Source organism: Hemiscyllium ocellatum, chromosome 34 (genome assembly GCF_020745735.1).
Source record: "Hemiscyllium ocellatum isolate sHemOce1 chromosome 34, sHemOce1.pat.X.cur, whole genome shotgun sequence".
Lineage (NCBI taxonomy): Eukaryota > Metazoa > Chordata > Chondrichthyes > Orectolobiformes > Hemiscylliidae > Hemiscyllium > Hemiscyllium ocellatum.
In genome coordinates this window covers 443,826-467,503 of record NC_083434.1, presented here as the reverse complement: position 1 = coordinate 467,503, position 23,678 = coordinate 443,826, and the positions used below count along the sequence as shown (strand labels likewise).

Below are 23,678 nucleotides of genomic sequence, written 5' to 3'. Positions count from 1 at the left end.
CTCTGTAAGTAATCTAATCTAATCTAATCTAAAAAAAATGAGATAATGAGAGTCCAGTGAAAGTATATTCCTGTTAGGGTGAAAGGAAAGTCTGGTAGGTATAGGGAATGCTGGATGACTAAAGAAATTCAGGGTTTGGTTAAGAAGAAGAAGGAAGCATATGTCAGGTATAGACAGGATAGAACAAAAGATTTTTACAAATACATTAAGGACAAAAGGGTAACTAGAGAAAGAATAGAGCCCCTCAAAGATCAGCAAGGTGGCCTTTGTGTGGAGCCACAGGAGATGGGGCAGATACTAAACGAGTATTTTGCATCAGTATTTACTGTGGAAAAGGACATGGAAGATATAGAATGTAGGGAAATAGATGGTGACATCTTGAAAAATGTCCCTATTACAGAGAGGAAGTCTTGAAACGCATAAAAGTGGATAAATCCCCGCTCCCGATCAGGTGTACCCTAGAACTTTGTGTGAAGCTAGGGAAGTGATTGCTGGGTCTCTTACTGAGATATTGGGATTCTTGATAGTCACAGGTGAGGTGCCGGAAGACTGGAGGTTGGAGAACGTGGTGCCACTGTTTAAGAAAGGTGGTAAGAACAAGTCAGTGAACCTGACATCGGTGGTGGGCAAGTTGCTGGTAGAAATCCTGAGGGACAGAATGTACATATATTTGGAAAGGCAAGGACTGATTAGGCATAGTCATGTCACGGGAAATCATGTCTCACAAACCTGATTGAGTTTTTTGAAATAAAAGGAGGATTCATGAGGGCAGAGCAGTAGATGTGATCTATGTGGACTTCAGTAAGGCCTTTGACAAGGGTCCCCATGACAGACTAGTGAGCAAGGTCAGATCTCACGGAATACAGGGAGAACTAGCCATTTGGATACGGAACTGGCTCAAAGGTAGAAGACAGAGAGTGATGGTGGAGGGTTGTTTTTCAGACTGGTGGATTGCCACAAGGATCAGTGCTGGATCCACTACTTTTCATTATTTATATAAATGACTTGGATGTGAGCATAAGAGGTATAGTTAGTAAGTTTGCTGATGACACCAAAATTGAGGTGTAGTGGACAGTGAAGAAGGTCACCTTAGATTACAACGGGATATTGATCAGATGGGCCAATGGGCTGAGAAGTGGCGGATGGAGTTTAATCTAGATAAATGTGAGGTGTTGCAATTTGGGAAAGCAAATCTTAGCAGGACTTATAACTTAATGGTAAGGTCCTAGGGAGTGTTGCTGAACAAAGCAAGTTCATAGCTCCTTGAACATAGAGACACAGGTAGATAGGATAATGAAAAAGGCGCTTATGCTTTCCTTTATTGAGTATTGAGTACAGTGTATTGAGTATCGAGTCAGAGTCTTGAGAACAGGAGTTGCGAGGTCATGTTGCGGCTGCACAGGAAATTGATTAGGCCACTGTTGGAATAAAGTACGTAAATCTGACCTCTTTCCTATCGGAAAGATGTTACATAGAACATAGAAAATTACAGCCCAGGAACAGGCCCTTCGGCCCTCCAAGCCTGAACCGATCCAAATGTACTGTTAAACCTGTCAATCAATTCCTAAGCATCTGTATCCTTCTGTTCCCCACTTACTCATGCATCTATCCAGACACATCTTAAATGAATCTACCATGCCTGTCTCTACCGCTTCTTCTGGCAATGCGTTCCAAACACCCACCACCCTCTGTGTGAAGTACTTGCTGCGTGTATCTCCCTTAAATTTTCCAACTCTCACCTTGAAAGCGTGACCTCTCATTATTGAATCCTTAAAAGAAAAAAAAATCAAGATTTTGTTTAAGCTGCTCAATCTGTGCACATGATGAACCTTTTCCAATAGTGCATGCGAATGGCAGTGAAGGAAAAAGTAAAAGGTACTATGTGGTTAAACAAATCAGCTGTGCACCCCAAGGAAGATTAGATGATACATTCCTGACAGATTTTTTTTAAAGTAATCTATGACTCGAGACTGAGTTCACTATCCCAAGTATAAATCCAAACTATTAATCAAAATTTAAATGCAGTGGACTCCCCACATACCTTCACACTGTGTTACTTGCTCTTCAATCCTTTGTGTAATGCTTTGAGGAATTGACAGCCACACAGCTAGACAGGTCAGGCGGGCAGAAGTATTTACTTTACTCAGCAACACAGGACAACTCTGAATCTGAAATGCAAGAATGGTGTGACAGCAAAAGTTCACTGTAATATTCACTTTAACCACACCCTGTGGGAGCAAGTTTTGCATTCTCATCAGTCTTTCAGTAAAACATTCTCTTCTGAATTCCCTATAACATTGGCTGCCAACTCCCAATCCTTCTAGGAGAAAGTGAGGACTGCAGATGCTGGAGATCAGAGCTGAAAATGTGCGCCTGACCTGCTGCGCTTTTCCAGCAACACATTTTCAGCCCCAATCCTTCACCCCCCAAGCTGTTCTGACCCAGTCTCACCCGTCCTTCTCCTGGGTTCCAAGCAGCATTTAAAATGGTGCATCATATGCAAATACTGATGTCAGCAAATACAGCCCTGATAAAATAGGACCTCAAAGATCAAAATCTCTGGATTCCTTTTAGTGCTCTTTCATCAAAGCACCTTGTTCTAAGGGGATTCAGTCAATGTTAGAGAAGTTAAAATCACCCACTACAAGAATTCCATTGTTTTCAGATCTTTCTCTGACCTTCTTACGTACCTGTTCCTCTATCTCCCGCTGACAATTGTAAGGCCGATAGTATAACTCAAACATCATGACTTAAACTTTCTTTTTTCTTCAGTTCCAAACATATCCCATCCACATTAGTGAAAAACAACCACCTAATTATTCTAATCCCATTTTGTGCAAGAGTTTTGCAGTGCTGAACCACTTCTGGAGCAATTCGGACATTCATTAAGGACAGTTGGGAGCATTGCCTTTGTAGGGAGTTCCATGAGTGTGGTTAGGAGGACTAGCACATGCAATCACATAGAAAATGCTGCACAGAAACAGGTTACTTAGTCCAACACTTCCACAATGGTATTTGTCCCATTAAGCCTCCTTGCATCTTTCCTCATCGAAATGCTCCTATGACACTTAAGTTGGTGGAGTACTGGACAGTTTGGAAGAATGTTACAGATTGCAGGGGGTACGTAGATAAACTGCAGGACTGGGCTGAGAGGTGACAAATGGAGTTCAATGCAGCTAAATATGAGATGATGCACTTTGGGAAGAATAACAAGAAAGCAGAGCACTGGGTCAATGGAAAGAGTTTTGGTAGTGTGGATGTGCAGAGGGATCTTGGAGGTACATAGATCCCTGAAAGTTGCCACCCAGGTTGATAGTGCTGTAAAGAAGGGATACGGTGTGTTAGGTTTCACTTGTAGAGGGATTAAATTCTGGAGCCACAATATTAGGCTGCAACGATACAAAACACTAGTGCAGCCACACATGGAACATTGTGTACAGTTCTTGTTGCCATATTTCAGGAAGGATTTGAAAGCATTGGAAAAAGTTGCAGAGGAGATTTACCAGGATGCTACCTGGTCTGGAGGGAAGGTCTTATGTGGAAAGGCGGAGAGACTTAGGTCTGTATTCATTGGAACGAAGAAGGCTAAGAAGGGATTTGATAGAGACATACAAGATGATCAGAGGATTAGATAGGGTAGGTAGTGAAAGTCTTTTTCCTAGGATGATGGTGTCAGCTTGTATGAGGGGGCATAACTACAAATTGAGGGGCTATAGATTTAAGACAGATGTCAGAGGCAGGTTCTTTACGCAGAGTAGTAAGGGAGTAGAATGCCCTACCTGCCAATGTAGTCAACTCAGCCACATTAGGGAGATTTAAACAGTCCTTGGATAAGCACACGGATAATGATGGGATAGTGTAGAGGGTCGAGCTGAGAATAGTTCACAGGATGGTGTGACATCGAGGGCCGACGTATTGTTCTATGTTCTAAATTTTGAGAGCTTCTGCTTCTACCATCCTAAAACAGGCAGTGAATTCCAGATTCTCACTCAATTCCCTACTTCCCCATATCCTTTACTAGCTTCCCCTTAAACTATATCCATGCTATTCACTTCACTAAACTAACCTTTGGAGAAAGTAGTTGCTTCTTAATTCTGCATTAGATTTCTTCGCGACCAGGTTGTACTGATGGTCAAAAGTAAAATATAACTTAATAGAGTGAGCATGGGATAGTATTGGAGGAAACAACAGGAGGCCCCAGGAGAGGAGCTGGAACATTGAAGGATAGTCAATATAATATTAGACTAGAAAGGATCGAGGTTAGTTACGCACAGGTGTTATCAATTCTAGAAGGAGTGAAAGTAGACAAGTCCCCTGGTCCAGATGGGATTTATCCAAGGATTCTCTGGGAAGCTAGGGAGGAGATAGCAGAGCCTTTGGTATTTGAGTCGTCATTGTCTACAGGTTTAGTACCCGAGGACTAAATGTTGCGCCCTTGTTCAAGAAGGGCAGCAGAGATGACTCAGGTAATTATAGACCAGTGAGTCTTACTTCTGTTGTAGATAAGGTTTTGGAAAGTATTAGGAGAGATAAGATGTATAATCATCTAGCAAGCAACAATTTGATTTCAGATCGTCAACATGGTTTCGTCAAGGGCAGGTCGTGTCTCACAAACTCATTGAATTTTTTGAGAGATGAGGGTGGATGAGGGTAGGGCAGTTGATATGGTATACTTGGGACTTCAGTAAAGCCTTTGATAAGGTTCCACATGGTAGGCTGATGGAGAAAATGCAGAGGCATGGAATTGAGGATGATTTAGCAGTTTGGATTAGAAACTGGCTTTCTGGAAGATGGCAGCGGGTGGTGGTTGATGAAAATATTCAGCCTGGAGTCCGGTTGCTAGTGGTGTGCCACAAGGATCTGATTTGGGACCACTGCTGTTTGTCATTTTTACAAATGACTTAGACGCAGGCATAGGCGGATGGGTTAGTAAATTTGCAGACGACACTAAACTCGGTGGAGTAGTGGACAGTTTGGAAGAATGTTAAAGGTTGCCGGGGACTTGGATAAACTGCAGAATTGGGCTGAGAGGTGGCAAATGGAATTCAATGCAGCTAAATGTTAGGTTTTGCACTTTGGGAAGAATAACAGGATGGTAGAGTACTTAGTCAATGGAAAGATTCTTGGTAGTGTGGATGTGCAGAGGGATCTTGGAGTCCATGTGCATAGATCCCTGAAAGTTGCCACCCAGGTGTGTTAGGTTTCATCGGTAGAGGCATTGAGTTCTGGAACCGCAATTTCATGCTGCAACTATACAATACGCTGGTGCGGCCACACTTGGAATATTGTGTACAGTTCTGGTCACCCCATTATAGAAAGAATGTGGAAGCATTGGAAAAGATGCAGAGTAGATTTACCAGGATGTTGCCTGGTCTAGAGGGAAGGTCTTGTCAGGAAAGGCTGAGAGACTTGGGTCTGTTCTCATTGGAAAGAAGAAGGCAAAGAGGGGATTTGATAGAGACATACAAGATGATCAGAGGATTAGATAGGATAAATAGTGAAAGACTTTTTCCTAGGATGATGACGTCAGCTTGTATGAGAGGGCACAAATGCAACTTGAGGGGTGATAGATTTAAGACAGATGTCAGAGGCAATTTCTTTAGGCAGAGAGTGGTAAGGGCATGGAATGCTCTACCTGCTAAGGTAGTCAACTCAGCCACATTAGGGAGATTTAAACAATCCTGAGATAAACACATGGATGATGATGGGATAGTGTAGGGGTATGAGCTGAGAATAGTTCACAGGTTGGTGCAACATCGAGGACCAAAGGGCCTGTTCTGCGTTGTATTATTCTAATGTTCTATACAACTATATAAAGAAGAAATTATTAAAGGCCAGTCAGAATAACTTTGGTGAGGGAGAAACTATTGAAAGCAACCTGAGGGAATGAATCAATCTGCATTTAAACAGTCAGGGATTGATCAAGAAGAGTCAGTGTGGTTTTGTTAAGGGAACGTCTTGTCTGACCAGTATGATTTATTTTTTGAACAGGTGACCAGGTGTGTAAATGAGGCCAATGCTTTGACATTGTCTATTTGGACTTCGAGATGTAAGTTAAGAGACAGAATGTTCAGAGGAGATGTGAGGAAAATCGTTTTCACCCAGAGGGTTGTGGGAATCAAGAATTCACTGCCTGCTTAAGGGTGGACAAAGTTAACAATCACAACATCAGGTTACAGTCCAACAGGTTTATTTGGAAGCACTAACTTTCATAGCACTGCTCCTTCAATAGGTAGCTTTGGGAGAGGATCTGAAGACATAGAATTTATTTTAAAAGATTACAGTGTAACACAACTGAAATAATATATTGAACAAACCTAGATTGCTTTCAAGTCTTTCATTTTTTAAAATGGGTTGCAGGTTTTGATTTATTAATAGGTAAATCCCAGAACTTATGGGGTTTATATATTCATGAATCAAAACCTGCAACCCATTCTAAAAGATGAAAGACTTAACAGCAATCTAGGTTTGTTTAATATATTATTTCAGTTGTGTGACACTGTAATCGCTTACTATAAATTCTTTATCTTACGATCCTCTTCAAAAGGTACCTGATGAAGGAGCTATGCTCCGAATGCTAGTGCTGCCAAATACATCTGTTGGACTACAACCTGGTGTGTGATTTTTAACTTTGACCACCCCAGTCCAACACTGGCTCCTCCATATCATGTTTAAAAGGTGGTAGAAGCAGAAACTCTTGTTACATTTAAGGAATATTTAGATGTGCACCTGCAAAGCCAAGGCATTAAAGGCTGTAGGCCATGTGCTGTAAAATAAGATTAGAATAATTAGGTGGATGTTTTTGACCAATATGGACGCAATGGCCATACATGCATAACTGAAGAATAAGAAAAAACAAATCACGATGATAGAGTTATACTGTAGGATTTCCAATAGCCAGTGGTAGATGGAGAAACAGGTGTGTAAGCAGACCAGGAAAAGATGTTAAAAACAGGCTGTTGTAGTGGGTGGTTTGAACTTCTCTGATATTGACTGGTACTCCATTAGTAGCAGGGGCTTAGTTGGAGCAGGATTTGGTGGGTGCATCCAGGAGGATTTCTTGAAATAATACATAGATAGCCCAACTTTGGAAGGCCATACTAGACATTGTATGGGGGAAAAGTTTCAGTGGGAAATTTTGGAAACAGTGATCATAATTCAGTAAGTTTTAAATTAGATATGGTTTATGATAAGGCTGGTCCTTGGGTGAAAGTGCTACATTGGGAGGAGACTAATTGCAACAATATTAACAGGAACTGGAGAAATTAGATTGGTGGAAGTTATTTGAAGGTAAATCCACATTTGACATGTGGGTTTCTTTCTAAAGCCCATTAATCAGAGTACAGTACCAGTATAATCTTGTGAGGATGAAGGAGAAGGGTGGCAAGTTTCAGGAATCTTGGATGACAAAGAGAATTTAGTTAAAAAAAGAAAAAGGAAGCATATAAAAGTCATCAAACAAAGCCCTTGTGCAGTATAAAGGAAAACAAAAAAATTTAAAAATATATTAGGAGGGCTAGAAGAGGTCGAGAAATGTTGGATATTGGGTTAAGGAGAATCCCACTGCATATATTAGCAGCAAGAGGGCAAAGGGAACAGGTAGGTCCACTCAAGGACAAATGAGGGAATTTATGCGTGGAGCCACAGGAAGTGAGTGTGGTCAAAAATGATACCTTGCATCAGTATTCACTGAGGAGAACAATATTGATGATGGTAAGAGTAGTTCCCAGGGCCTGATAGGATCTTTCCCAGGATACTGAAGAAGGCAAGAGAAAGGGACATGATAGAAATCTAGGATTCCCTCTAGCCACAGGTGAGGTCTTGGAAATTGGAGAATAGCCAGTGTTCCTGATTTACTTAAAAAAGGAAACAGAGATAATCCAGGAAACTATAGACAGGTGAGCCTTGCAGCACTGGTAGAGAACTTTTTGGAAAAAGTTCTTAGTGGAATGATTTACTTAAATTTAGAAAAAAAATAGACTTATTAGGGATAGTCAGCATGACTTCATGCAGCAGAGTTTTTTTTTAGGAACTGATATAGATGATTGATGCAGGAGAGCTGTGGATTTTACTAATGCATTTGACATAGTAGGTTGGACCATAAGATTGAGTCACATGGGATCCATGATAAATTGGATACAAAATTGGCTTGGTCACAGGAGAGAGGCTGGTTGCGAAGGAGTGTTTTTCTGACTGAGGTCTTACGACAACAAGGATCAGTGCTGGAACTAGTATGTATGATTTGGATGAAAATGTTGGTCATCTCATTACCAAGTTTGCAGTCACAAAAATTATAGCAGTTATGGATAATGAGGACAGTTATCAAAGGACACTGCAGGATATGGATCAGTTCAAATGATGGAAAGAGAAATGGCAGACGGAGATTAATCCACACAAGTGTGATGTGATCTTTTAGAAGGTCAGATACAAGAGGAAATACTGGAAATAGCAAGACCATTAGGAACATCGTTATACAAAGGAATCTTGGGGTTCGAATCCATAGTTCTCTGAAAAAGTAGCAAAGTAAGTGGTAAAGAAGACACATGGCTTGTTTTACTTCATCAGTTGGGGCACTGAATGTAATAATTTGCAAGTCAGGTTCCAGCTGTTTAAGAATTTAGTTGGGGCATGTTTGGAATGTTGTATGCTGTTCCAGTACCGAGAGTATAGGAGGTATGTGGCAACTTTAGAGTGGCCGCAAAAGACATCTACCAGGATACTGGCTGGATTGGAGTATGGAGTATATTAGCTCTAAGAAGATGTTGCATTGTTTTCACTAGTTCATCGAAGGCCGGCAACAACCTGATAGTGGTATTTAAAACTATGAGAGGCATGGGTAGTTGGACTCTTTTTCCAAGGGTTGAAATGTCAAGTACTGGGGGCATGGGTTTAAAATGAGGAGGGAAAAGATTCAGGGAGATGTGAGGGAAAAGTCTTATTTTAAGTGACTGAAATGCACTGCCAGGGAAGTGATAGATGCAGATATGTTAGAAACTTTAAGAGGCATTTAGACAGACACATGAACAGGCAGGAATGGAGTAATATAGATCATGTCAAATGGATGGAATTAGTTCAAATGACATCACAGTTGGCAGAAACTTTGCGGACTGAAGGGCTCGTTTTTGTTCTGTAATGTTCTACGTTCTATGATAGGTATTCTGTAAATTTGGAAAAGCGCAGGTCAGGCAGCATCCAAAGAACAGGAGAATCGACGTTTCGGGCATAAGCCCTTCTTCAGCCACGGAAAAGGTCCCAGAGGATGGCAAGTAACTAATGTTGTCCCACTGCTTAAGAATGGAAATAGGGATAATCCAGGGAACTATAGATCGGGGAGTCTCACATCAGTGGTTGGGAAGCTATTGGAGATAGCTAATTAGGGATAGGATTCACATGCATTTGGAAAAGCATGGCCTAATTAGGAACAAGGTCAGAAATCACACAACACCAGGTGAGAATCCAACAGGTTTATTTGAAATCACAAGCTTTTGGAGCGTAGCATAGCTTTCTTCTGATGAAGGGGCTACATTCCGAAAGCTAGTGATTTCAAATAAACCTGTTGGACTCTCACCTGGTGTTGTGTAATTTCTGACTTTGTCCACCCCAGTCCAACATCGGCCCCTCCACATCATAATTAAGGACAGTCAGTAAGGCTTTGGGGCAGGTCATGTATACGTTTAAGTATAAGGTGCTGCACTTTAATCAAATGTTAAAGAAAAGTATACAGTTAATGGCAGGACCCTGAACAGCACTGATGGACAGAGGGACCTTGGAATTCAAGTCCGTAGCTCCCTGCAAGTGGCCACACAAGTGGATAGGTTGGTAAAGGCGGCACATGGCATGCTTCCCTTTTTTGGTATGGGAACTGAGTACAAAAGTCAGGTTGCCATGTTGCAGCTTTAAAAGACTTTTGTTAGGCTACACTTATAAAGTACTGCATTCAATTCTGCTCAACGCGTTTCAGAAAGGATGCGGAGGTTTTGGAGAATGCACAGAAGAGGTTTACCAAGATGTTGCCTGAATTCGAAAATATGAGCTAGAAGGAGAATCTAGAAAAACTTTGGTTGTTTTCTCTGAAGCGGTGGAGGCTGAGGGGAGACTTGATCGAAGTCTATAAAATTATGAGATGCATAGATAGAGTTGGTCAGAATCATTACCCCACCCCTGAATTGAAATGTCTAATACTAGGTGGCATGCATTTAAGGTGATGGGGTAAATTCAAAGGAGATGTGAGGGACAAGTTGTTCTACACACAGGTAGGAGCCTGGAATGCATTACCAGGAGTAGTGGTGGAGTCAGACACGATAGGGGCATTTAAAGGACCTTTAGATAAGCACATGAATAAGCAAGAAATGGAAGGATATTAACCAAGGGCAGGTAGAAGGGATTAGTTTAAATTTGGCATCAGGTTCGGCACAACATTGTGGGCCAAATGGCCCATTCCTATGCTCTACTGTATTCTATATATTCTATATAATAGGTTTAAAGTAAGACTTCTACATTGGAAGAAAGCTAATTTGAATGGAATGAGTGAAGCATCTAGCCAAACTAAAATGAAGTCAAGCATTTGACAGGGAAATTAGTTACAGCTGAGTGTGTGATCGTTACAGGATAAGCATATTCCAACATGGAAAAAAGGCATGTGAACCAAAGCCAGAAGTCCTTGGATGACTAAGGATATAGAAAACATAAATCCCCCAATAAAACTGCATGATGCCTCATGCAAGAACCAGGATAATAATAGACAAGATGGGGCCCAGTAATATCAAACATGGTGACAGGGGAACATGGAAAAGCTAAATTATTTGTATCAGCTGATTTATCGGTTTATTCAGGAAGAGGAAGCTGATAACATATCAGTGGAAGCAGAGATGGTTGACATAATGGATGGGCTGAAATTTGATAGGAAGGACATGGGGAGATGATGAATTAGTGGTATTGTCTCTAGACTAATAATCCAGAAGTTGAATTCTACAAGGAAAGATGGTGAATTTGAATTAGAAAAAATAATCTGGAATTAAAAATCTAAATGATGGCTGTTAAACAACTGTTAAATGTTGTAAAAACCATCTTGCTAATTAACGTCCTTTATCGGTATCCTTACCTGATCTAGCTGACATGAGATTGCAGCCCCACAGCAAAACAAAACAATGTGGCTGAATCAGAGATGGATTACCAAGCCACTCAGTTGTGCCAAACTGTCGTAAATTCTCAAAAGTAGAATGAAACTGGACAGACCATGTGGCATTGGCTTAGTCACCAGTGATGACAATTGAAAACTCAGCCCCATCAACCTGGCAAAAACCTTCATCAACATCTGGACACCAGTTTCAAAATTGAGAGAGCTCTTTCACAGACTAGTTTTTCAACAGTCTGGCATTTTCATACTCGGGATTGTACTTTACAGTCAATGACCCAGGCAAAATCAAAACTATCCATTAGTATGTCCTGTCCCACTGGAAGGACAGCAAAGGTGGTGGCAGAGTTGCACACAGTCCAGGAGGGTATCCGTAAGATTGACTCTGGACTCCTTAAATCTCAAGGTTACAGATTAAACAATAACTAATCCTGATAATTATCCTACTGATAACCATACAAAGCTGCCCCCAGCAGCTGAAATGATTCATCAGCACGACTTAATGTTAAATACAACTTGAGGAAATGTTGAGGGTGACAAAGGTTGTCAAATATACTGTGGGTGGGAACTTCCAACGTCCATCAAGAGTGGCTTTGATAGCAGCATTAATGACTGATCTTGTAGGGAATGGATGCTATACTGTGTCTGCAGTGGTAGTGAACAAACCATAACCAAAAAAAAGATACTTGGCCTCATTCTTACTAACCTGCCTGCCACAGATGCACTTATTTATGACAGTATTAATTAGCAATGATGGCCACACATACAATCCTCGTGGAGACGAAGTCCCCTATTCACACCAGTGATATTCTCCGTCTAAAATGATGCGAAATAGGATTGATTTCAAAAAGATCTAGCAAATCAAAACTGAGCATTCATGAGGCACTTTGGTGCATCAGCAACAGTACACAATCTGCAACCTCATGCCCTAGCATATGCCCCATTCTGTTACCATCAAGACAAGAGATCACCAAAAGAAAAGTGCAGAAGGGAACACCAGAACAGCACCAGGCACGCGTAAAAAAACTGTGTCAACCTGATGAAGCCATGCACAAGTCGACTTGAATGCAAAAACACAAAATAAGTGAGTAATAGAAAGGTGTCTGTAATTTCACAGCTTGGATTGGCTCCCAGCTCTGCAACTTTGTCATGTCCAGCTGAGAATGATGGTGTACAATTAAGCCAATTGCATTAAGTGAAGGTCCATAAATATCCCCGTTCTCAATGATGGAAAAGCCTAAAACTAAGGCTAAAACAACTTTAATAATTCAAGGGGCGGCAAGGTGGTTCAGTGGCTGGCACTGCAGTTTGATTCCAGCCTCGGGCAACTGTCTGTGTGGGGTTTGCAAATTCTCCCAGTGTCTGTGTCAATTTCTTCCAGGTGCTCCGGTTTCCTCCCACAATCCAAAGATGTAGGTCAGGTCAGGTGGATTGGTGATGCTAAATTGCCCACAGTGTTAAGTGCATTGGTAGGAGGGAAATGGGTCTGGGTGGGTTACTCTTCAGTAGGTCGGTGTGGACTGCTTGGGCTGAAGGGCCTGTTTCCATACTGTAGGGAATCTAATCTAAACTAAAGCTAGAGCTGACAAGGGGAAATGACCATTAGGTCCCACAGAAGTGTCATGTAATGACTGACTACATCTAACAGGAGGGAGAATCTAACCATTGCTTACCATTGACGAGAAACTGACCTGCACCAGTGATAAACATACTGTGGCTGCAAGAGTGAGTCAGGGGCTAGGAACGCAGTGGTGAGCAGTTCACCTCTTGGTCCTTGTAAACAAGTCAGGAATAACAGAATAGTCTTCATTTGCCTGAATGGGAGTAGTTCCAACACTACTTGAGAAACTCAATGGCATCCAGGAAAAAACATCCCATGTAACTGTCACTCATCACTGCGGTAACTCATCAAAGGCGCCTTTGACTGCACCTATTCTACCACCTATTAAGACAAAGGCAGCCAATATATGGGAATATCATCACCCATGAGTTCCCTCCACGCCACTCACCATCCAGACTTGGAGATATCAAAAATCCCAGAAGCTTCTCCTCAACAGCAACAATTGTGGCATCTCACCACAGCCTTTTCAAGGGGAGTTCAGGATGAGCAATAAATGCTGGGCTAGTCAGTGATGCCCATACCCCTTAAACGTATCAAAACACTTTCAAGTTAAACCATTCTTTTATGTTTTTAGGACATACATGTCTCATTCTTTAACTATCCAAACTTCATTCCAAGTTACACATTAAAACATTCACAAACATATTGATTGCCTACCTTTTTAATGTCTATTTGCCATAGCTTAATGTAACCATCGCTGGATGCTGTGGCAAGAACATGACTCTGTGCAATTGAGAAAAAGTGCATCACTTTCACCCTAAAAAAGTTTAAAGATATAGAAATTAGAAATTTGGAAATGCAAGACTCACGCATAATAACTGAATACCTGCAGAGGTTCCTGTGGAAAGAATAAACATTTCTGAAGCTGTTCAAACAGGACAGAAGATTATAAATAGACTCCTCCTTTACAAAGTTGATTCCTATTTACCTGCCAATGTTTGTAAAGTCATAATATATGCAGAAGAGCAGGTATAGTTCCTGCTTGGTACAGGATTGAAACTTTTCCTTGCCAGCTTTAGTCTGTAAGTGATACTGTTCCATCTGAATCAGAAATTTGAGAGCTCAAGTCTCAGTCTAGAACATTAGTACATAATGGAGACGATATATCATTGTAGCAGGGAAGGAGTGCCACACTGTGTTTTATTAAACTGAAGACCTCTTTATTCAGATAGAGATCACAGATCTTAGGCCATATTTGAAGAAAAGCAGGGAGCAGTCCTGGTGTTCCCTCAATCAGCAACATAATTTTAAACAAATGACTGATCATTGATTGCAGTTGCTCTTTTATTTTGCTATACATAAAGATTGGCTGCTACTTCTACCTAAAAAGCAACAATGACTCAAAAGGATGCCATTTGCTATGAAACCTTCAGGATGTTCAGAGAATATAAATACACTCTATAAGAGCAGTTCCTTACTACTAAAAGAAGTTTCCTAGCAGCAGTGCCCAAAGTTAATGACTCGTTTGCAATCTGACAAACGATAGCACTCTAAAATTTAAGTAAGAGTCCACAGAATATATTTAATTCTCAAGTTGCTGGGAAGTAGAGGATGTGAGTTAAAAAGGTGGTAGTTTAACATCAAGAAGTCAGAGTTGGCTCAAACTTCAGAGGGAGAGGGAGATTTAACATTATTTAACATTGTTTAGGATGATCCAGTAAGTATATTGATGAATGATCAAATTTCACCACACTTCAAATTTGAAACCAGGCGACCATGGTTGGGAAAACTGATTTGACCAATAAATGTTAAATGGGTATGTTTTGCTCAAACAGAAGTAATTTAAAGACCAATGAACTTTAAGTGCAAAAGAATTTACATTGTACCTGGTGTCATGAGCCTTGAACTCAGAAAGACATGTTTTTGTGTTTGTATTGTATAATCTGACATATTCTTCATCCCCAGCTATAGCAACGATAGACTCCTAAAAGACAAATAAAATACTTTTAATTTTAAACATGGAAATCTGCTTGCATTTCAATCCCAGGGCTTTAAAATAATGGTCACTAACCATGAGCTTATAAACCATTTATTTTGACAATAAATAGAACACTGCTAACACTGCAATTTTCTGATGAAGCTCTTCTGGCAATAATTTATTGGAATTGCATGAAGTTATTTGTCTCCAGTAAATGTAAAAATTTTTATTTGCCTTAAGCATTTACACTTACTAACACCACTTATATTCATTAATATTCAAATGGCTCAATTATATTGTCATGGGACAGTAGCAAAGCAATGGTGTCCACCACTTATTTCAATGAAAACTGGACGCAAGCTTTTAAGATTAGATTAGATTAGATTACTTACAGTGTGGAAACAGTCCACACCGACCCGCCGAAGCGCAACCCATCCATACCCTTACATTTACCCCTTTACCTAACACTATGGGCAATTTAGCATGACCAATTCACCTGAACTGCACATTTTTGGACTGTTGGAGGAAACTGGAGCACCCGGAGGAAACCCACGCAGACACAGGGAGGATGTGCAAACTTCACACAGTCAGTTGCCTGAGTCGGGAACTGAACCCGGGTCTCTGGCGCTGTGAGGCAGCAGTGCTAACCAATGTGCCACCGTGCCGCCCACGAAAGTGAAATCGTTCTCTAAACCATTGTTTTATTTTTAATTATCTTGTGGGATATGTTGCTGGCTGGGCAAGAATACATTGCCCCTCGCCTCGTTGCCCCAACAGAAGGTAATGTTGTGCTGACTTCTTGAACCACTGCAGTCCACTTATTACAGGTAATCCCATAATTCGATTAGGGAGGGAATTGCAGGATTTTGACCTCGTGAGGCTGAAGAAATAGTGACACATTTCTAAGTCAGGATGATGAGTGACTTGGAAGGGAATGTGACTTGGAAGGAAATGTGACTTGGAAGATAGTGATGTCCCAATCTGTATGCTGCCCTTGTCTTTCTAAGTAGGAGTGGTTGAGAATTTGGAAGATGCTGTCTAAGGAACCTTGGTGAATTTCTGCAGTGCACCTTGTAGATGGTGCAAACTATTGCTAATGAGTGCCAGTGGTGCAGGGAATGAATGTTTGCAGATGTGATGCCAATCAAGCAGACTGCTTTGTTCTGGAAGTTGTCTCGTTTCTTGAATGTTGTTGGAGCTACACTCATTCAGCTAAGCAGGGAGCATTCCGTCATGTTCTTTGCTTGTGCCTTGTAAATGGTGAACAGCCTTTGGAGAGTCAGGTGGTGAGTTATTCATTGCAAGATTCTCAGTCTCTGGTCTGCCCTTGTAGCCACAGTACTTATATAACCAGTCCAGTTCATGGTAATTCTCTAGCTCATTGCTAGTGGGGAATTTAGTGATGGTGGATTTTAAAGGGCATGGGAATGACAGAACTTAGAGCAGTACAGCACAGAGTTAGGGCCTATAGCCCATCTGTGGCAATCATGATGTCATACTAAACTAATTGCATCTGCCTGCACATGGTCCATATTCCTCTCTTCCCTGCTCGTACACATGTCCGTCTTTAACATTGCTATCTGTTTCTACCACCTTCTCTGACAGCATTTTCCAGGTCTTTTAAATACTTTCATATTTGCAAAGCCATGTGCTCACTGCACATGCTTCTGTCCAATAAGACAGAATAAAATGAATTCAACTGTCCCGGTTTCCTACTGTAGTGTTTGGAACGAGAGCCAAATGGATCTTGTTAACAAGGAAATTCTTGATTGGGATTGTTAACCTGGGCCAGAGAATCCTGACTGACAAATAAAAAACAGGAAATTCAGAGAGTCTCCTCACTCTAGGAACTGGCTCTGAGCTGGCAGATCTGAACCCGACTTTGGTGATGGAAATACAGTCTGCTTCAAGCTGGTAGGAACCTAACACAATGTTTGCAGTCACTAGAAATGTTTTCTTCACTCTGCTTTGACATTGCGATTGTGGCAGGTCTTGAGATTTCAGTGAAATGACTTTCCTGACTTTCCATGGACAGTACTCTAGCCACTTTCTAACAACTTCTCTCAACCCATACTATTCTTCCCTCTTCAGCAATTTTGTCCTGCTCTATTTCACCTCTCCTCATTCTCCCTATTACGCTGTATACAGGATAGTCAACTACTAGGTTTGTGCTAGGAACAAGTGATTTTTTTAAACAGAATCCTTGAAGTCAAGACAAAGTCCTAGAACCCATATTATACCACTCCCTGTGAACTTCAGAACACACATCATTGAGCAGTATAGCACTGGAACAGCCCCTTAGGCCCACCCCCTCTGTGTTAATGTCATTCTAAATTAGTCCTTATGCCTCTATTTCCTGCCTTGTTACATGTCTGTCTTCAACATTGCTCTACTACCTCCACTAGCAGCATTTTCCAGGCATCAACACCTTCTATGTAAAAAAATACTTACCTCAAACATCTACTTTAAACTTTTCCTCTCTTACTGTAAACCTACGCCCATTCATATTTGACAGTTCTACCTTGGGAAAAAGACACCAATTTTCCACTTGATCCATGCCTCTCATAACTTTACATACTTCCATTTAGGTTTCTCCTCAGTCTCCGAAATCCTAGCGAAAACAATCTAAGTTAGTCCAACCTCTTATACCAATCCTGGTAGACTCTCTTTCGCACCTCTCCAAAGCAACTACGTTCTTTCTACAGTGTGGTGACCAGAACAGCACACAATACTCCAAATGTGCCCGAATTAAAGTGTTAAATTCAACATCCTGAACTATGACGGCAAGCATGCCATGCATCTTCTTTATACACTTGTGTTGCCACTTTCAGGGAGCTGTAGACTTGCACCCCAAGATCCCTCTGTATCAAATGCTCCAAGGATCCACTTACAGGAGACTTCCTTCTTGCATTTGACCAAAGTGCATCACCTCATTCTTGTCAGGATTAAACTCCATCTGTCATTCCTCTGCCCAACTTTTAAACAGATCCTGCTGCGTCCTTGGACAACTTTCCTCACTATCCAAAACTTCACCAATTTTTGTGCCATCGACTAACTTACTATTCAGACAACCAGCATTTTCAACCAAATAATTTATATATGTGTTACAAACAATACAGGTCCCAGCATTGATTCCTGTGGAACACTACTGGTCATAGAACACCATTCAGAAAGACATCCCTCCACAACACCCCCTCTATCTCTACAGACCCTTTGGACCAACTTGTCCATGCCAACCAGATACTTAACCTAATTTTTTGCCACTGCCAGTACTTAGCCCCTATTACTCGAAACGCTTCCTACTCATATACCCATCCATATGTCTTTTAAATGCTGTAACTGAACCAGCCTCCACCATTTCTCTGGCAGCTCATGCACGACCCTCTGCATGAACAAGATGCCACTTAGGTCCCTTTTGCATCTCTCACCTTTTACCCCAAATCTATGCCCTTTAGTTCTGGACATCCACACCAGAGGAAAATAAACCTTGCCTGTTTATCCTATTCATGCCCCTCAGGTTTTATAAACATCACCCATCAGCCTCCGATGCTCCAAGGAAAACAACCCCAGCCTATTAAGCCTCTCTCTACAGCTCAAATCCTCCAATCCTTGTAAATCTTTTCTGAATTCTTTCAAGTTTTACAACATCCTTTCGATAGGAGGGAGCTCAGAATTCCAAAAGTGGCCGAACCAATGTCCTGTATAGGTGCAACATGACTCCCAACTCATATACCCAGTGCTCTGAATAATACAGGAAAGCATACCAAATGCCTCTTCACTACCTATCTCTCTGTGACTCCACTTTCAAAGAACCATGAAGCTGCACTCCAAGGTCTCTTTGTTCAGCAACACTCACCAGGACCTTACCACTAAGTGTGTATGTCTGCCCTGGTTTGCCTTTCTAAAATGTTGCACATCACACTTATCTAAATTAAACTTTGGATTAGAAACTGGCTTTCTGTAAGAAGGCAGCTTAGTGGTGATTGACAGAAAATATTCAGCCAGGAGTCCGGTCACTAGTGGTGTGCCACATGGATCTGTTTTGGGATCACTGCTGTTTGTTATAAAATGGATGGGTTAGTAAGTTTGCAGATGACACTAAAGTTGGTGGAGTAGCGGATAGTGTGGAAGAATGTTGCAGGTTGCAAGGGGACTTGGATGAACTGCAGAATTGAGCTGAGAGGTGATTCACTTTGGGAAGAATAACAGGAAGGCAGAATACTGGGTCAATGGTAAGATTCTTGGTAGTGTGGATGTGCAGAGGGATCTTGGAGTCCATGTTCATAGATCCCTGGAAGTTGTCACTAGGTTGATAGTGCTGTTAAGAAGGCATACGGTGTGTTCGGTTTTATTGGTAGAGGGATTGAGTTTCAGAGCCACGATGTCATTGCGTAACTATACAAAATGCTACAGGAAGGATGTGGAAGCATTGGAAAAGGTGCAGAGGAGATTTACCAGGATGTTGCCTGATTTGGAGGGAAGATCTTATGAGGAAAGGCCGAGAGACTTGGGTCTGTTCTCATTGGAAAGAAGAAGGCTAAGAGGGGATTTGATAAATATATACAAGATGATCAGAGGATTAGAGGGTAGACAGTGAAAGTCTTTTTCCTAGGATGATGACATCAGCTTGTACGAGTGGGCATGGCTACAAATTGATGGGTGGTAGATTTAAGACAAATGTCAGAGGCAGGTTCTTTACTCAGAGAGTAGTAAGGGCGTGGAATGCGCTACTTACCAATGTAGTTAACTCAGTTACATTAGGGAGCTTAAAACAATCCTTGGATAAGCACATGGATGTTGATGGGACAGTGTAGGGGGAGGGCTTAGATTAGTTCACAGGTTGGCGCAACATCAAGGGCCGAAGGGCCTGCTCTGTGCTGTATTGTTCTATTGTCTATATTCCAAGCTCCAGCTACAACTCCTCAGCCCATTGACCCATCTGACCATCCTGTTGTATTCTGAGGTAACCTTCTTTGCCATCCACTACCCATCTAATGTCGGTGTCATCTACAAAGTAACTAACTATACTTCCCATGTTTACATCCAAGTCATTTATAAAAATAATGAAAAACAGTGAACTCAGCACCGAAACTTGTGGCACACCACTGGTCACAGGCTGCCAGTCTGAAAAGCAACCCTCCACCACCACCATCTGTCTTCTACCTTTGAGCCAGTTCTGTATCCAAACAACTAGTTCACCCTGTATTCCATGAGATTTTACCTAGCTAACCAGTTGACCATGGGGAGCCTTATCAAACACCTTACCAAAATCCATATAGATCATGTCCACCACTCTGCCCTCATCAATCCTTTTTGTTACTTCTTCAAAAAAACTAAATCAAGTTCATGAGACAAAATTTCCTCTGCACAAAGCCATGTTGACTATCCCTAATCAGTCCTTGCCTTTCCAAATCCTGTCCCTTAGGATTCTCTACAACAACTTTCCCATCACCAATGTTTGTTGCTTTGTTCCTGCCTGCCCTGGTTGTTTGACCTACTCCTTTTCCCAATTGTGCCAGTCTCAGATAGACCTCTTTCCTCACGAACTCCGAGTACCCCCTGCCTACCCACCTTACTAGTTTAAATCCTCCAGAGTGTCCTTGCAAATCTCCCTTCCAATTCAGGTCCAATCAGCCTTTCTTGTACAAATTACTCCTACCCCAGAGGAGATTCCAATGATCCAAAAATGTAAACACTTCTCCCGTGCACCAACTCCTCAGCAACTTTCCATTTGTTCTATCCTTCTATCCCAGCCCTTATTAGCTCATAAGACCGAGAGTAATTCAGGAGTAGGCCTCCATTTTTCAGGAGCAGTGAGGAGAGAGGGAGAGAACAGCAGGGGCTGCCAGCAGATCGGTTCCCACTTAAAAGGGACTTACCTCGAGGGTCAGGCCTTTTTGTTTAGCAGTAGGGAGAACAAGAGTGATGACCAGGGGCTGCTGGGAAGGTAAGTGAGTGCTTTAAAAACTCACCTCGTGAATAGGCGGAGTGCATGCTGAGCAGGACATGTGAAGTGAAGCAATATATTTGGACGGTTGCGTTATCTGAAATACAACTTAGGTAGTGTCTCCCACCCAGCTTCTTCCTCTAACCAAAAAAAAAGGTTCTGGATTGGTAAGGTTATTAGTTTTTTTAATTCTTTATTTTTCGATAGTCTCTTTGGGAATTCAGAATAGTGGGAATGGTGGTTCGGACAGTTGAATGTTCCTCCTTCAGAATATGGGACATTATGGTCACCATTAGCATCCCTGCTAGCGTCATCTACAGGAGGTGCACCTAACTCCAGCTCCTCGAAAACCAGCTGGAGCTGGATGAACTTTGCAGCAATCAGGAGGCGAAGGGGGTTATTGAAAGGAGTTAAATGGAGGTAGTCACACCTCGGGTAGAAGAAAAAGATAAATGTGTTACAGTCATGGGATAGAAAAGGAACCGGTAGACAGTGCAGGGATCCCTTGTGGCCGTTCCCCTCAACAAGTATACCATTTTGGATACTGATGGTGGGGTGACAGCTTATCGGGGTAAGCCATGGCGTACAGGTCTATGGCACAGAGTCTGCCCATTACTCAGAAGGCAAATGGGGAGAGGAGCAGACCATTACTCATTGGGGAGTAATAGTTGGGAGACAGTAATACTCCATAGTTGGGAGACAGATAGGAGATTCTGTGGGAATGAGAGAGACTCACGGTTGGTGTGTTGTCTCTCAGGTACCAGGGTTCATGATGTCTCGGATTGTGTGTGAGGATCTTTGAGGGTGAGAGGGAGTTTTGGTCCACATAGGCACTAACGACACAGGTAGGAGGAGAGATGGGGATTTAAGGCAGAAATTCTGGATGCTTGGGTGAAGCTGAGAGCTAGAACAAACAGAATTGTTATCTCTGATTTGTTACCCATGCCAAATGCCATGTGCTAGTGCGGTGAGGAATAGGGAAGAGAGGAGTTAAACATGTGGCTACAGGGATGGTGCAGACAGGAGGGTTTCGGTACCTGGATAATTGGGACTCATTCTGGGGTAGGTGAGACCTCTACATGCAGAATGGTCTACTCCTTGAACCAGAGAGATGCCAATATCATGGGGCGGATATTTGCTGATGCTCTTTGGGAGCATTTAAACAAATTCAGCAGGGGGATGGGAACCTAAATTATAGTTTCTGTGTCCAGGAGGTTGAGAGTAGTGAGGTCAGAAATGTGGTTTCAAGGTCACAAGAGTGCAGTGGCAAGCAGGAAGGTGGTTTGAAGTGTGGCTACTTCAATGCAAGGAGCATCCGGAATAAAGTGGATGAACTTGCAGCATGGGGATTAGTACCTGGGACTTCGATGTTGTGGCCATTTTGGAGACATGGATGGAGCGGGGCCAAGAATAGTTGCTGCAGGTTCCAGGATTTAGATGTTTCAGTAAGAAAGGAAATGATGGTAAAAGAGGGGGAGGTGTGGCATTGTTAGTCAAGGACACTATTACAATGGCGTAAGGATGTTTGAGGACTCGCCTACTGAGTTAGTATGGGCTGAAACAGGAAAGGAGAGGTCACTCTGTTGGAAGTTTTCTATAGGGCTCTGAATAGTTTCAGAGATTTTGAGGAAAGGATTGCAAAGATGATTCTGGATAGGACCAAAAGTACCAGGGTAGTTGTTATGAGGGCCTTTAAGTTTCCAAATATTGACTGGAAACACTATAGTTCAAGTATTTTAGATGGGTCAGTTTTTGTCCAATGTGTGGAGGAGAATTCCTGATACACTATATAGACAATCCAACAAGGGTTGAGGCTACGTTGGATTTGGTACTGGGTAATGAATCCGGCCAGGTGTTAGATTTGGAAGTAGGTGAGCACTTTGGTGATAGTGACCACAATTCAGTTATGTTCACTTTAGTGATGTAATGGGATGGGATTAGGCAATATTTTGGATGTACAGGATAGGGTAGGAAACTGCAGGGGATGGACACAACTGAAACGTGGAGCTTATTCAAGAAACAGCTATTGCGTATCCTTGTTAAGTATATACCTGTCAGGCAGGGAGGAAGTGGTCAAGCGAAGGAGCCATGGTTTACTAAAGAAGTTGAATCGCTTGTCAAGAGGAAGATGAAGGCTTATGTCAGAATGAGACATGAAGGCTCAGTTAGGGCACTTGAGAGTCATAAGTTGATGACAAAAGACCTAAAGATGGAACTCAGAAGAGCCAGGAGGGGATATGAGCAGTCACCGGCAGATAGGATCAAAGAAAATCCTAAAGCTTTCTACAGGTATATCAGGAATAAAACAATGACTGGAGTAAGATTAGGGCCAATCAAGGACAGTAGTGGGAAATTGTGCATGGAGTCCGAGGAGAGAGAGGAAACACTAAATGAATATTTTTCATCCACACTGGTAAAAGACAATGTCGTCGAGGAGAATACTGAGATACAGACAACTAGATTGTTTGCAAGGAGGAGGTGTTACAATTCTGCAAAGTATGAAAATATTTAAGTCCTCAGGGCCAGAAGGGAATTTTCCTTGGATTCTCTGGGAAGCCTTTGGCTTCAATCTTTATGTCATCATTGTCCACAGGTATAGTGCCAGAAGATTGGAGGATAACAAATGTTGCCCTCTTGTTCAAGAAGGGGAATAGAGACAACCCTAGTAATTATAGACCAGTGAGTCTTACTTCGGTTGTGGGTGAAGTGTTGGAAAAGGTTATAAGAGATAGGATTTATAATCATCTCGAAAGGAATAAGTTGATTAGGGATAGTCAACACGGTCTTGTAAAGGGTTCATTGTGCCTCACAAGCCTTACTGAGTTCTTTGAGAAGGTGACCAAACAGATGTATGAGAAGTAAGGTGGTTGATGTGAAGCATGTAGATTTCAGTAAAGTGTTTGATAAGGTTCCGCACGATCAGTTGTTGCACAAAATACGGAGGCATGGGATTGAGGGTGATTTAGCGGCTTGGATCAGAAATTGGCTAGCTGCAAGACGACAGAAGTTGATGGTTGATGGGAAACATTCATTCTGGAGTTCAGTTACTCATGGTATA

General features: G+C 41.9%; 1 protein-coding gene across 1 annotated transcript in view; it reads right to left on the bottom strand.

Annotated features, from left to right (window-relative positions):
* pak1ip1 (PAK1 interacting protein 1) overlaps positions 1 to 23,678 on the bottom strand; it is a 78,708-nt gene that overhangs the window by 7,965 nt on the left and 47,065 nt on the right. The window contains exons 7-9 of the mRNA XM_060850162.1: positions 14,582 to 14,679; positions 13,413 to 13,512; positions 2,042 to 2,168 (exon numbers count right to left, since the gene is read on the bottom strand). Of these exons, the coding sequence (XP_060706145.1) occupies positions 2,042 to 2,168; positions 13,413 to 13,512; positions 14,582 to 14,679 (325 nt within the window). The remainder of the gene's footprint in view (positions 1 to 2,041; positions 2,169 to 13,412; positions 13,513 to 14,581; positions 14,680 to 23,678) is intronic.